The 15,087-nt window shown below is 40.4% G+C and overlaps 1 protein-coding gene across 1 annotated transcript in view; it reads left to right on the top strand.

Annotated features, from left to right (window-relative positions):
- The window catches only part of RFTN1 (raftlin, lipid raft linker 1), a 95,976-nt gene that overhangs the window by 65,786 nt on the left and 15,103 nt on the right, over positions 1 to 15,087 (top strand). The window contains exons 6-7 of the mRNA XM_035318864.1: positions 3,286 to 3,489; positions 12,320 to 12,435. Of these exons, the coding sequence (XP_035174755.1) occupies positions 3,286 to 3,489; positions 12,320 to 12,435 (320 nt within the window). The remainder of the gene's footprint in view (positions 1 to 3,285; positions 3,490 to 12,319; positions 12,436 to 15,087) is intronic.

Raw genomic sequence — 15,087 nt, 5'->3', positions numbered from 1 at the left:
TTTTTCTTTTTCTTTTTCTTTTTCTTTTTCTTTTTCTTTTTCTTTTTTTTTTCTCTTCTCGTCCTGTCCCATCCCTTCCTCTTCTCTCTTTCTCCCTTTCTCTCTCCCTGTCTCCTATTCTTTTTCTCCTTCTCTTTGAAATATATTTCTTCAGATATGCTTTCCAATTTTAGATATCATTTTACATCATCTTAAAAAAAAGTCTCATCTGAGGTCTCAAAGTTCCTTCCTTAAGTTGTTCATTTCTCAGAGGTTAATTCAGTAGCAGAAATTGTAGTTTAAAATACGATGTAGACCAGAGTAATTTAGAAAATCAAAAGTCATCAGAAAAAAAAGATTCTTGCCCCCCTTTTCACTTTAAATCTTTCTTCCCTATATTTGTCTACATCCTAGAAGAGGTGGTGTACACTTATTTCTATTACTTTTTTGCTTACTTTCCTTACAAGTTATAAATCTACGTAAGGAAATTCCATCTACATTCCTTTGAGCTGGCACTGTCCTTGACTTAAATTTATCGCTGTTCTTCATGGTTTACATAGATTCAGTCAAACAATCCTGGCCCTTTGGGGATTTTATAATGTAGGACTGAGAATGAATATGCATTCTTGGACTATTTGGACTTGGACTATTGTCTTGGTTTCCGTTGCATTTTCATGTAATTAGGTTTTTGTCACCAGAATGGGATCATTCTTCAGTAACCTTTCACTATACCATCCTCAAAGTTTTGGGGTGCGGCAGCAGCCAGGTTTGGTCAAAGTGCTGCTATTATTTGAATAATTTCTTCTGTTTTATGCTAGAAACTTACTCATTCTAGAATCCCTTTGAGTTCTATAGTTCTAAAATAGGTATCTCCAACTCATATCAGACCAGTCCTTTCTCTTTTTATATATCCTTTCTCTTTTTATATATCCTGTCCTTGAGAGAGTTAACCTAGCAATTATCTTTTTGATGCTACTCTCCACACTGAACTGTGGGAATCGTTCGCTGCAAGTAACCATGTTCTTAATGTTTCTGCATAGTGGGAAGCTGACCACCTCAAATCTTCCGAAACTTCTGTCTGAAACACCCTAGCTGATTTTATTACAGCTTCTGATTTGCCAGATAAGAGGTTTTATTAAAAAAAAGTGGTTAGTTTCCGTATTTATCTTTTTTTCTCTGAGTGCTTTTTGGCCTTATTTATTTTTCATGTATTTTTACTGGTGAGTTAAGCAAATACTTTCCAAGAGTAGAAGACTGAGAAGGCACTTTTATATGACAGAAGATGAAATAGCTCACCTCCAGTAGGATTTTCCTGAAGCTATTGCCTATACAACATTGCTGACTTCTTTATTACTCTGGTATGGCTTTTTGTTATTACAGCACTCCCTCTTCCTCCCATGGAAAATGTATTTCAGTCTTTGGCACCAGTTCTCCATCCTTCCTTGGGAACATGAAGGTAGAAAGTACCAGGTGGTTTTTTTTTCCCTGTTACCCTACTTATTCCATAGGAAGTGATCACTGTTGAACTCCTTCCCTACACTAAACTTTGTGTGTGGAGGAGCGATATTTCTTACCATTTGTGGAATCTTAATGTTGTCCTTTAATTTAGGTTTTATACTATTCAAGAGTTATTTTTATGCTGCTTCATTTTTTTTGTGCTGAATATTTTGTAATGCTCGTTTACTTTCCCTTTTGTTAAAGGGCTCTGAAAGCACCATTGGTAATTATTTTTGAACAAGGCACAAATATTCCAACGCTGTGTGCAAAAGTCCCGTGTTACCTAGAACCAAATTGAAGGTGTATTTGTCCACACTTGAGCAGTCAGGCTGCTTGAAAACTTTTGTCAGTAGTAACTGGAACAGTAGGATTGGTGTAGTAATGGTTGCAGAACCGAGACAAGCCCTGAAAGACTCCCACATGTTTTAAATGCGTGTTGTCAACAGCCCAGTGTCAAATCCAAATTACCATCTCCCTATGGGTTTCCAGTTCCATGATTTACTATTGTAGGTAAAACGTCTTTATAAACACATGAGTTTCTTCTGGGAGTCAAAATCAAACTGAGTGCAGAAGTTTTATGTGTATGCTCTGTTGAGTTAGGATTTTCATCATTTTATTCTTTCTAAACATTTGGCAAACAGCAAGAGGATCCATGTTAATTATTCCTTTTAATTCTATTTTAATCATGGTTCACCTCTGAGATCTTTAGGTCTCTTTTTCCTGTTTGGTTATACGGTGAGCTTCCTGCCTCCAAGTGCTGCCACCATCTCCTTTCTGATATTATTTTCATTTTCACCCTTCATGCTCAGAGACATTTCTGTTAGAGAGCAATCTTAACATTTCTCTTGACATTTTATTCTTTACTTTAATATTTGAGATTAGAATATAATAACTTGGAAAAAAGAGGAGCTTGTTGAATGAATGGATTTCACTTCATGTTTTTGCCCTTTATATTTATTTAGAGGGATTTTTTTGGCTCTTGAAAGTCAATAGTCAATCTGCACTTAAATTTCCTTCCAACCTCAGAGCTGTGAAAGCTCAACTTTGCTGTCAGCAGTGACTTTTTTGCAATTGTAAGGGAGATATGGAACAGAGTCTAGAAAATGTTCTCATTTTTGAGACCGTTCACAATTCTACTTTCAAGATTGATTTGCTGTTGTGTCAATGTCTCGCCTTGGCTCAGACCCAGAGTAAATCAACTAACCAGCTAACATTGTCTCTCTATTTATGATTCATTGTGTTTTCTTTAGATGAGCCTACTGCTTGCTGGTTCTGTGCCATAGCATTATCAAAAACAAGTTATTTCATACTTTATTTCAATGTCCATGATCTGTGTAATGCAGTTTCTCCTAAAGTTGCAAGATTTCACATTTGAACCATCCCCAGTGTTATACCTCTTTTAACAGTGCATTCAGTAGACAAAAAGAAATACTCTGTGCATTAATTTTTAGTGATACTGTGACTTGTACGGTACGTAATGCAGTTTGTGGAGCTTCTTTGGTTTATACAGGTACTTGTAAGGGGGGGGCTGTCCATTAGTACACAAGTATTGTTACCTGGAAATGTTTTATTATCAACAGTGAATCCATTGTTAGTAACAAATACTGTAACAGCAATCAAAGTACTTTGTTGGGTTTGGGGTTCCTCCTGTGTTGGACACTGCAGAAATGTAATAAGGAGAAAACCACGTCCCAAAGTATTTGCAGTTGCACCGTATAGTCAGGCAAGGGCAAACAGTGGGTTCCGCGTAGTTTTAGCTGAAATACCATAATGTGGTTGTAGCATTACTCCATTTTTTACTTTTTGTAGAGACAGAGATCTTCGCACTCTTCAACAAGCCGAAAACCCCCCAGAGATGCAGCCAGTATTATACGGTGACCATCCCTATGAGGATCTCCAGGAACGGGCAGACTGTCAACGGCTTAGAAGCGAATTGGCTGGAGCACATGACAGATCACTTCAGGAAAGGAGGCTCCTTGGTAAACGCCATCTTCAGCCTTGGAATGGTAAATGGTATGGAAATTACAGAAAGCATTATGTTGTGATTATTTCCCTTTCTCCTCTAATAGAGGTCATTATCTTTGAAGAGAAGACATTTGGGAGGTGCTTTTAATATAGGCTTGGGGCATATTTGTTTTAAATCGTCCTATTTCAGTGAAGTGGAATGAAAGCACAGGAAATATTTTGGCATTTGAATAAGGAAAGCTGAGATCATGTATTTTATAAACATAATAGAAATACTGTAACTGCAGAAATACACAGACTTGTTCAACAGTACCAAGTAAAATCAATTAAATTACTAAGACTGTAAAGCAGGTGAAGTAAATGGAAGAGGGTCTTTCCTCTTAGCTCCCTGGCCACACTCTGCGCCTGGGTCTGATGCTAGGTTGGTATAAGGACCCTCTAGTCTTATCTGGCCAGTATCTAGCCTGTTACTCCCACTTCTTGCAGAGGACATTTTCACCTTTATGGCACAGTATTTTAATAAAAAATGTCTGCGCTTCTTGTTTCATCCTAGTGATATGAGTTTCATGTGTGTGAGGGGTGAACGATGGTATTATTAAGATGAAAAGACTGGAAAACAGATTTTTGTATGCTTGGAAAATGTAGGACAGAATTCAGCGTAATACTGCATGCAGCCAGTCTGTACATTCCTGGCCACAGCGGTGTCTCTGCAGACAAGCCTGTTGCACAAAGAAAGATTTTGGTGCACAATAGGGATCTTGGAGACGTAACTAGGGGACCATGAGAACAAACCAAGGGAAGTCCTTGAACATCGAAATGTTGAACTTATAGCCAAATTAGTTTCAGTGGAAAATTACGTGACTGGTATACTGCATAGCTAAAATGCTTATGGCTGAATCCTGTGAATGCTATGAATCTTTCACCTAATTTTGGTTTGTTTTGCATTCTTCAAAAGGGATGTGGTAACCCATAGATTGGGCCCTGCTACTAAGTTCCATGGGTTTGTGCCACAAAATTATAGGAAAACTGTTTCGAGAGCATCTTCTTCCCATTTTGCTGCCAGTTTGAATTCCAGGGCCTGTGATGAAACACAGTAATATTAGTTGGTTCTGGTAAAAGTCAATTGGGAAATTAATAAGCAATCTTTTTTTTTTTTTTTTCTTTTTGTTCTGCTTTGTTTTGTTTTGCAGCAAGTAGCAAAAAAAAAAAAAAAGAAGGTCTAAAGTTCAGTTGATGGAATGCTTTCATACAGCTTCCTGGAAAGCCTAATTGTTAGTTAACTTATTTAAAGCCATGGCCATTTATTTTATGTGTATAAATTGCAACTCATCGAGGCAAAACTAATTGGCTGTATCAGGCTCAGTGTTTTCTTTAATAAAATCTGCTTATCAATGTACTCTAAAATGCTTTAAACACAGCATTTTTCTGTTATTTAAACTTCTAAAGTTCATTTATATAACAGCTCTGAGGGAAGTTCATGTACTTATACACCCCAGTGAGGGGTGCTGGATAACTGCCTATAGACATAGATAAAGTAAGCTTGAACGATGACATGAAAGTTTCTATGCAAACAGGACAATGAATTATATGAAAGTAGACAGATTCATGATTAATTTAGATTAGAGACTGAAGATGAGCAGTTAATAAACATTTTTTTCTTTAGCGTCTTCCAGTTTCAGGAAGAACAGTTTTAGTAGTCAGAAAGCTCAGAGTTAAGGCTTTTAAAAGGGTATCAGTTAAAACTGTTACGTTAAAATGCTGTGACTATGCCCGTGCTATTAGAAGGATATTTGCTAAGAATATCTGTAAGTCGCTCTCAGTTGCAGTTAAGTGTTTATGATTTCAGTCCTAACATTTTCTTATGCTGCAGAGCAGTGAAACAGATTTTTCAGTCTTACACCAACCAGGGTAGGGAGGCGGGAAGAAAGAGGAGGCTGAAGGCTTCTTGTCTTTACTTTTTTTCTAGTCTTTGAAGGCAGCCTATCCATCTCCTCACAGCTGATCTCTGTATTCACTGATTAATCCCTTTCCAAAACAAAGTAATATTAGCATACTTTATCTAATTGGTTATATACATCTCTTTGTTCTGGGAACTGGTTTTCTCTTTGCCTTAAAGTATGAATCCATTATTTTGCTTATTAGACTTAAAAGCAGGGTTATTATCTTCTTCCCCCTTGTCCTTGGAATGCCCAATGAAGTAAAGATTTCCAGAGTATCAGCAGACATAATTTGTTTCTTCCTTCTGCCAACAGTTTAATAATTTGTATTTAATAGAATTTTAAAGTTCACTGATAGCAACTGTTTATTTTTACTTATCATGCCATATAATAATAAACAGAGGTACAACACACTTGCAAATTGCAAAACGTAAACCATGGAGTGTTACACCATATATTAAATGTTTTCAGATTTTGCTAGTAAGTTAGAGATAGCAGCAAAAAATATTTAAATTTGGAGTTGTTATTTGCTGTTACTTCATCCAACGCATGTCATTGCTAATGCTGCCTGTAATCCCAGGTGTAACTGACGCTGTCAAATGATCTGAAGTGATCGTAGGACTTCACCCATTCCCTCTTCTAGTGAGAAGTAGAGACCATAGCAGACAGGCACAAATAAATACCGCTGAAAATTGAAAATGTAACAGGAAGGATCTGTTTATTTCCTTTAACAGCAAGTTTTCAGTCGACAGTGCAAGAGTAGGTGAGGATAAGGGAGGAAGAATCAAAGCTAAGGTTATACTTTCATGCATTAACAGTGTAATTACAATCTTCTTCCTTTTTAGTTGTTTTGAACTACAGTTCTTTAAGTACTGGGCATTCTTGTATTTGTTTTACCATTGTCTGGGAATTTCGTGGCTTTCAAGCTTAGAACAAGCCAGCCAACCAGTCACAAAACATTGACAGGACTTAAACAAAATATGAGTCGGTTAGAAGAGGAAAGTAGCCAGGTTTTTAGAAGAGCAAGTTGATTGTCTCTGTTATATTTGCACTGCTGCTGACAGAGATGAACCAGTGATGCATTTGGCCAATTATTTTCACCTTATCCACTGAAGTGGCTGGAGTTTTTATCATCCATATGGAATTATTTTTTCTGCGCACAGTGAAGGTGAAAAGGTTCAAGGGAAGGGAGGAATATAAATTTGAAGCAAAGGCCAATGTTCAGATCACATTGCACATAGAATCATAGAACCAGATAGCTAGTTTTCATCTCTGAGAACACCAGCAGCCTAAAGGTTAGTTTCCTAGATGAGGGAGATTTGTAGTTCAAAGACAACACAGTGAAAATTGTTGCACACTAGAAAAGCTGTCATAGCAAAGAAATATATATTTTTTTACCATTTACTTCTTGTAAAGCAGAAGCCAGAACATCAAAATAGCTTTTTGTCAACAGAGCTACATCAAATATTTATACAACCAGTGAAAATAGCTTTTTGTGCACAGTGGGACACCTTAATGAAAATGCAGTGGCAATAGAACACTTTCAGAGGAAGGACGATTGTAACCTTTGTGTTCTGAGCCCTTTCTTTAAGAAAAAGTGAAGCTATGGCGGTTCAAGAGTAGAGACTGGGAAATGATACCATAAACAGCAAAGTCAGAATAGCTTGTTTTATTGGCATTACTTATTGCCCTATTGCAAATGAACTCATATTTGGTATTATTAAAGACCTTTTTAATGCAGGCTAAGTTCCAGGAGATAAATCTTGTTAAACAAGGCTTTACCAGAAGAGAATACAACTGCACCAGAATCAATAGTTTGTGTGAGAAACAGTGGAAACTGGAAAGACCAACTCGCCATCTAAAGCTTTGGATGGCTGATCTTTGTAGGTTGGTTAGGTAAGATTCAGCCAAACAAATGTTGGAACCTGCCATGCAGGTGTCTGCATGAGTTGTCACCTAAAAGTGTCATTCTAAGTGGTGTAAAATAGGTCTAGACCAATACAGTCTGTGTTGTGATTCACCTTATTCCATGTCAGACATCTAGAAGAGATGGGTGGGTGCATTGGGGTACGCGATACAGTGACAGAAGATCTAGAAAGGGCTGAGATATGCAGCACCTCCTTTGCTAGGCCTCAGAGCTTAGAGGCAAGGTTCAAGGAGGTGCAGGACTAGCAGCGGTGGATGAAGATCAAGACAGGGATTGCTTGAGTTCTGAGACCAGATGGTCTGCATCCAAGGGTGCTGGGAGAGCTGGCTGAAGTTGTTAGGAGGCCACTCTTAGTCATCTCTGAAAGGTCCTGGAGACCAGGGTTGTCCTCAACACCTGAGAAAGGCAAAGGTTGTGCCCGTCTTCAAAAAAGACCAAAAAGACAATCCAGCCTCACTTCTTTTCACTAGAAAAATCACTGAGTCCCCTTGAAACCCATTTCTAGACACATGAAGGAGAGGAAAGTCATCGTGAACAGTCAGCATGGATTTAACAAGGGTAAATCATACTTCACCAAAGTGATTGCCTTCTGTGATAAAATGACTGGATTTGTAGAGGAAAGGAAAGCAGTGGATGTCATGTTTGGTGACTTCAGGAAGGAATGGCTCCCACAATATTTTTGTACCAAGTGAGGACCCAGCAGCCCGTATGGGAAGCCAACTAGACAGTTAAAAAAAAACTGGTTGCGTGGCTGTGCTCAGAGGGTAGTAATTATAGGTCATGCTTTGCCTGGAGTAACAAGTGGAGTACCACAGAGGTCTGTCCTGGGATCTTCTGTGTCTAACAGTGCTAGCAGTGCTGCAGAGGAGGCGAGGGTGTGTGCTTTGGCCAGGTTTGCAGATGATCCCATGCTCAGGGTGCGGTTGATGTGCGTCAGGGTTGGGCTGCTGTTCAGAGGGACCTGGGCAGGCTGGAAGAACAGGCCAGCAGGAGCTGTTTGAAATTCAATGAGGACAAATGTCCTGCATCTGGGGAGGGAGAGGTCCTTGCACACATGCCTGGTGAGGCAGCAGCTCTGTTGAAAAGGCCCTGGGCAATGTTAGTAGGTGGCAAGCTGAGCATGAACCAGCAGTGTGCCATGGCTGTAGAGAAGGCACCAGCATACCAGGCTGTATTGGCAAGAGTATAGCAAGTGGTAAAACCCTCCTGTACCTGGCACCCAGTAGGGCTGCATGTAGACCACATAATGTGTCCAGGTTTGGGCACTTCCCCAAAGGAACAAGGAAGATGTTCACAAACTGGAGCTGGTTTGGCAGCAGGCCACCATGACAGTCAGTGGCTGGAGCACTTGTCCTGTCAGGGAAGACTGAAGGAGCTGGCTTTGTTCAGCCTGGAAAAGGGTCAAATCTGGGGGTCCTAACAGTACCTGCTAGTGCCTGATGAGGTTGTCAAGAAAATAGATACAGGCCTTTGGCCGAGGTGCATGATTGGAGAATGAGAAAGAACGTGTAAGTTGAAACAAAAGAGGTTCTAGTTGGATATGAGGAAAGCCTTTTTCACCATAAAAACAGTCAAACTTTGGAAGAGGCTGCCCAGAAGTTGTACAGTCTCCATCCTTGGAGATTTTCAAGATACAACTGGGTAAAGCCCTCAGCAACCTGGTCTGCTCCTGCTTTGAGCAGGAGATTGAACTGGAGACATCCTGAGGTTCCTATCTACTTCAGTTAATCTAAGATTCTGTGAAACTGGGTACTGAATGAAGTGATGGCTATTTCTCTGCATCGGTTGTAAAAGAGAGCCTTGATGACTAATGCAGCTGTAGACATCTATGCCATAAATATGTAATGTCAGGTGATGCGAATCTCAGCTGTAGAACATGATTGGAACCTAAGTTGCTGCAGACTTTACAGCATCTGTGGCATAAAGGTAATGCAGGTAGACTCATTGTCTAACTCTTTGCCCTTTCACATCTCTATGTAAGAGTTTCCCTGAAATTCCTGCTAATCCTGACACTATAACAAGGGTTCTGTGTGCCTCTTCTCTGTGTGATGACCCTTGTATCCCTCGTTCTGCTTTCTCCTTTTCCCCAGTCTTAGCATCCCAAATACTTCACATGGGATGAAAGTTATGATTCAATTACTCTTTCCTTTACCTCCCTTTTTTGGCTGGACAGGTAGTAGCTGACCTGTAAAAGGGAAGGTGTACTGCCAGGGTCTGAGAATTGGCTGACACGTATTTATGGCATGAAAGTTCAAGCGTTGTGGAATGACAGGTGGAGGGAAGACTTGGTTATAGTTAAGGTGGGAAATTCTAATGAGTGTAACCGAGCAGCGTCTCTTACAGAGTTTTTCACCAGTCTTTTGAGCAGACACCAGTATGCAGCAGCTGTCGTTCCCTCATCAATTTTCCCCTTCCGTTTTTTTCATTCCTATCTGCTTCTTTCCCAGCCAAAAAATTAATGGATCTTAGGATTGAGGGGATGTAGTCTTCGACCGTAATCACTGTACACCCAACAAGGAAGTGCAGTGTCAACTTTGTCTGCTCCCTGTAGGGTCCCACAAGCTCGGCTATTAGTTTCTGAAACGTTGCATATGTGCCATAACGCTCACACATGTGGGAGCTGGGAACTGTGCAAGTGGAATGCACAGCGGAGCGAAGCATAGAGGATGATTTATGAGAGAGTGTAAACACACGCATGCTGATTGTGTTTTGATCGCTTACTAATTCGCTAAGCAAATGTGTGGGCAGAGCTCAAGCTGCAGTTGTGCCAACAGTGTGACATTGAATTTCATTAACAGGACTCACTATACAGAGGCGAGAGCACTGCTAGTGTACCAGGTTTCCCTTACAAGACTCTGATATCTGTGTGTAGTGGATGCATGGGATTCCGCTTTCAGCCCTAGGTGCTGTCCTGTGCACCCCGCTTTGGAAAAGTAAAGGGTTGTTTGTATGTTGTGCATCCTAAAATAGATTCGGGCGTGGGCTGGGGTGTTGGAATGCAACGTATTGCACAGAAGGTGGGTTGGTTCCCGCTTTGAAATGTAGGACTTAACAAAATGCCATTTCTTTATAAAATATGGTAATCAAGTCTTGTGCCCATTTGGATGTGACAGGCTTGTTCTCCCTATGTTTTCCAACCTGTAACCCAGCTACTTTACTGATCTTACCTGTTATTTCACAGCAAAAATGAAGGTTCACCTCACTGAGATGAGAAATCTATCTAGATGACAGGAGTTACTGCTGTGTAGTCCAGTTTATCCCCCTTTGAGCACCGTGTAACAATGGCTCGCTGTAGTGATGAGGAGTCTTTCTCCCTCATTAGTCTAAATGGAGTTACCAGAAATCTTGTCTGGGGATGCTGTCAGCCTGAAGGTAGACAGTGTATTTTTCTACTTCTTTGAGTCTCCTAACAGAATCCCAAAGAGAGTGAGAATTATTAAATGGTTTACAACTTTCCTCCTCCTCAACAGAAATAAATAAATAATTCATCTGGTTTTGTGTTATCTATGAGTATTTGCATTTGCTCTTTTATAACTGAATGACTTGACTGAAACTTCAGCAAAAAAAGACTACTGGACCATGAGTATCGAAGCAAGGGGGTGTGCAAATGCTTTACACCTGCAACAACAGTCTGGCCACATATATTTCTGAGACATTAGAGATATCTTTATTGAAGACACGAGCCTTCAAGTGCAGGAGTCTAGTTTTTCATGGGAGTTTTTCATCATTTCTAGTTTTTCATTTCTAGGTAATAAACTGAGTACAGATTATAGACGGTGTTGACTAGGAGTTGTGTTGTCAAGGGTAAGAAGCCTTTTAATCCTCTTCACTCCTCCTTTGTGAAAATTGATGATGAGTTTGATACACGTTGTCCTGTCTCATGGAGGCAGTCTCCCTGCTAGCATTTCTTGACCAACATCCACCCATTAAAGTAGGACCTGTTGAAACAGCTAAGCAGACTTACCTACAAGTCAGTTGGAGGATCTATCAGTTTGACATGTGTGCTGCAAGGAGCATTGTTTTCCTAAAAATGCAAAGAAACTATTGTGTAAAATACAACACTCAGGCCAGGGATGAACAAGGTCTTTATAATCAGTTGCACAGGGTAAATGTGTTATTTAAACCAGAAAGGCAGGCTGAGGAACATGCTTATGACAACGTGACAGGAGTTCTCTGTGTTGATAAAGAGTACAATACTGTTTATGTAATATATGTTAGAAATGACTATTCATCATTTATCTTACTTTAGCAAGGAAAGGTAAGTCAGTTTTTTCAATTAGTTGGAGTCTATTGTGTCATGAAGCTGATAAAAAATGAGGGCTTGCCTATGGGAGTGAGTGCTGATTATCAAGTGTACAGCTAAGTTCAAGGAGAAAGTGGTGCAGAAGTAACTTGTATAGTATGTGTAGTCTGAAAAAGGGCTGAACATGCTGGGAATACAAATGAGAATAGAGAGCCACTAAGCCAGATGGTCAAAATGCCTTTATAAATTGATGAAATAGTTATGAATGTATCTTTTCTTTCACGGCATTCAGATATGCCAGATCATCCTTTGTCCGTGTAGATCATTGTAACTGCAGTGCCTGATCCATATGTAGGATTCTGACTTGGGAGAATGAATGCATAATGTTGTTAATATCAGTGTACCTACAAAAGCCCTTGAGAAGTTGATGTAACATAATGCATGGTCTTCAGCCTGCAAATGTTTGTGTAACTTCATTTAGGTGAACAGTGCTGCTGAACTGAGGGCTGAATTCATTGTGCCTGCTCAAAATGCAAAAGCCGTGTTTTTTGATGACAGACTCTGGAATAACAGTGTGGACGGTGATGGCTGCTCTTAAAAACTGCTAGAGATATCAGTTTCATTCATTTAATATAGCTGGGCTTTCAGACGAAGGTCTATGCACTTCTCTTATTAGCATGCTTGGAACAACATGCTGTTAATAAATTCAAATGCCTCGTTACACATGGGTTGTCTTCCATAGAGCTTACTCGTAACCCTGCATTTTCACAGATTCTTTTCATGGAACAACGGATGGAGTATTCCTCTTTGAAGATGTTGCCGTGGAAGACAGTAAAACCATGCAGGGCTATGATGCCATTGTTGTAGAACAGTGGACTGTACTGAAGGTATGTGTGCAGTTTTTCTTTGATTTTTTTTTTTTTTTTTTTTTGTAAATCAAATCACTGGATGGAGATAGACTAACATACTTACCTATCCTTCAGCAGTAGCACACAGGCATCTGAGGTAAAGAGATCAGCATTAGTTATGTCAATTAACCACACTCTGGTTTTGTACAGTGCCCTTTTGATATTCATAGAATCCTAAAGGTTGGAAAAGACCTCCAAGATCACCTAGTCCAACCATCCCCCTACCACCAATGTCACCACTAAACCATGTCCCTAAGCACCAGTCCAACCTTTCCTTGAACACCCTCAGGGATGGTGACTCCACCACCTCCCTGGGCAACCCGTTCCAGTGCCTGACTGCTCTTTCTGAGGAGAAATGTCTCCTCATTTCCAACTTGAAACTCCTCTGATGCAACTTGAGGCCATTCCCTCTTGTCCTAAATTTTTTTTATATTTGATACTATTTTGATCCTTTCCATACTTTAGTGGGAAGAGGGGGCAATGCGAATAGTGGTGAGCAGTGAAACTCAGGGCTGTCTGTCCCAAAAATACAGGTGTTTGCTAGATGAATTGTGGAGTATCTCTATTGGTTGCAAGGGGAATATGACCATGTGGGTCAATGTAGTATTGCAGTTAAAAAGGCTGTGGGCATTTACATAGGCTTACATGCAGTAGGAGTGCAGAAATAATCACATTTGCTTCTGTCTGACCTCCTTCATATGCTGAAAAAAAAATGTATGTTCCGGGTAGATCACTGAAAACAAGCTGTGCGTTGTCATAGGCTGACTTTTTTGATCTAAATGCACACTCAGATCAGTAAAACCACCGTTTAGATCAGTCAGTACAGGTCTTCCACAGCAAGTTTGGTACACAGGTAGGTATTTAAAAAACTGGGCTTAAAATAGTTTGCTAAAAGAAGCACAAAGATCACAGGGGTAAAGAAGAAATTGTTGGCTTTCATATTTTTTTTTGATTTATTGTTAAATTACTCTGGTCTGCCAGAAATATATTTTAGGTATCTATAAAGGCAATGCTTCATCTTCCAGCTTAGAATATATCGTAAATGGTGTGAAATCCTAAGAGAGAGTTAAGCAAGACACACACATGCCAAAAGTATGGATTACTAAAAGTAAGGAAAACTGGGACAGATGCTAGACTAAGTGTGTGAAATTCCAAGAGGCTAGGGTTAAGAGTTTGGTTATTACATGATGACTTTGCAGTGTAGCAAGAAATGGCCATATAATAATGGCTAGAAACTTTTTGAAGGACAGTGTAATGTGTTAACAGCAGGTTTTCTTGTGCTAATGTGCATCTAAAAAAAATGAGAGCCCTCAAATGGCACTAGTGAAGGGCCTGGTGCAAACAAGCGAAAAGGAGGTAATGTAGGTCATTCTTTATACAGCAGAAAGGAGATCCGTGGAACACTGTTCTGGAGAATGCTGTGGCTTCTAAAATCTAGGTGGGTTCAGGTAGATAAAATCATCTCTTCCACAGTTTCTGTCTTCTCTACTTCTATCTATGCATCTGTACAAGCATTTTAGTTCAGATTAGGTGTGCATTTTGGAAGGGAACCCCCCGGTCATCCCCACTTGCTGCACCTCACCTCATGAACTGGTTTCAGTAGCAACTAAACCACAATGTGCTGAGGAAGTACGTTAAATATTTGGGGCAGGTATCCTACGTGCTTGCCCTGATAATGCTCTCCCGTAGGTGTCCCGTAGAGCCACACTGGAGACAGCTTTCTGAGTTAAGTGGATTCTTGGTCTGAATCAGTTTGGCTTTTCTCAGACAACCAGTGAGAGGCTCTGTGAGACTTAGAAGGATATTGCAATGTAGTTACACATGATGCTCCCTACGCACCTCTTGGTTTGCTCTCGGTGAACATACGTAAGAAAGTTTGCCTCAAGCTACATGACAAGGACAGCATCTAATAAAGGGAGCCCTGTGATGGCAGTGACTGAAAGCTAGGATACAGCTGAGGAGTGTCTTCTGGCAGGGCCCCTTGAAGCGTGAGAGCCCGGGAAGGTAGAGCATCATTTTCCCTAATTGTAGCAGCAATGCCTTTCTCCTGGTTAGCTGTCCCGGGTTGGAGGCACAGCTGGTCAACAGATTAAGGAACCAACCAATGAAACCCATCTGGTGTGACAAGAGATGCTGTAATGCTGCGTACTCTGTCTGTGTGAGGGCTGATGTGGAGGATCTCTTGTTCCAGACACAAGATCTGGTAGGTCTACGTGCAGTTTCAGAAACTGTCTGGCAGCGTGTACACAACTTGCTGGTGTGATCAGATTGTTCTCTGCTGTAATTTGAAATCTGGACGCTGGCTGTTTCCTGGCAATTTTGCGCTTCTGAGATCAGGTGCCCCTCTTCTGGGGACATTATGAGTGCATTACACGCCGATCTGAAAATGGAGGAGGAGAAGGCTTGCTGAAGGAGACCAAGGCAATGAGGAACTCTTGGAAAAGTTCTCCCCAGACAGAGACAAAGCAGAGCTGACCACCTCTGTTTTCTTCCCCTGAGATTTAAGTAACTTCCTGGATATTTCATGCCTTGTGCTTTCTGAGAGATAGCAGGCACAGATAAAGCTATCAAATGAGTGAAAGAAATACTGGAAGCCGGGAGAATCTGTAGGCATTTGCCCAGTGTCCAAAC

The sequence above is a fragment of the Oxyura jamaicensis genome, chromosome 2 (assembly GCF_011077185.1).
Source record: "Oxyura jamaicensis isolate SHBP4307 breed ruddy duck chromosome 2, BPBGC_Ojam_1.0, whole genome shotgun sequence".
In the NCBI taxonomy this organism is placed as follows: domain Eukaryota; kingdom Metazoa; phylum Chordata; class Aves; order Anseriformes; family Anatidae; genus Oxyura; species Oxyura jamaicensis.
The sequence above is the reverse complement of the archived record's forward strand: the minus strand, read 5'-3'. Positions and strand labels throughout refer to the sequence as shown.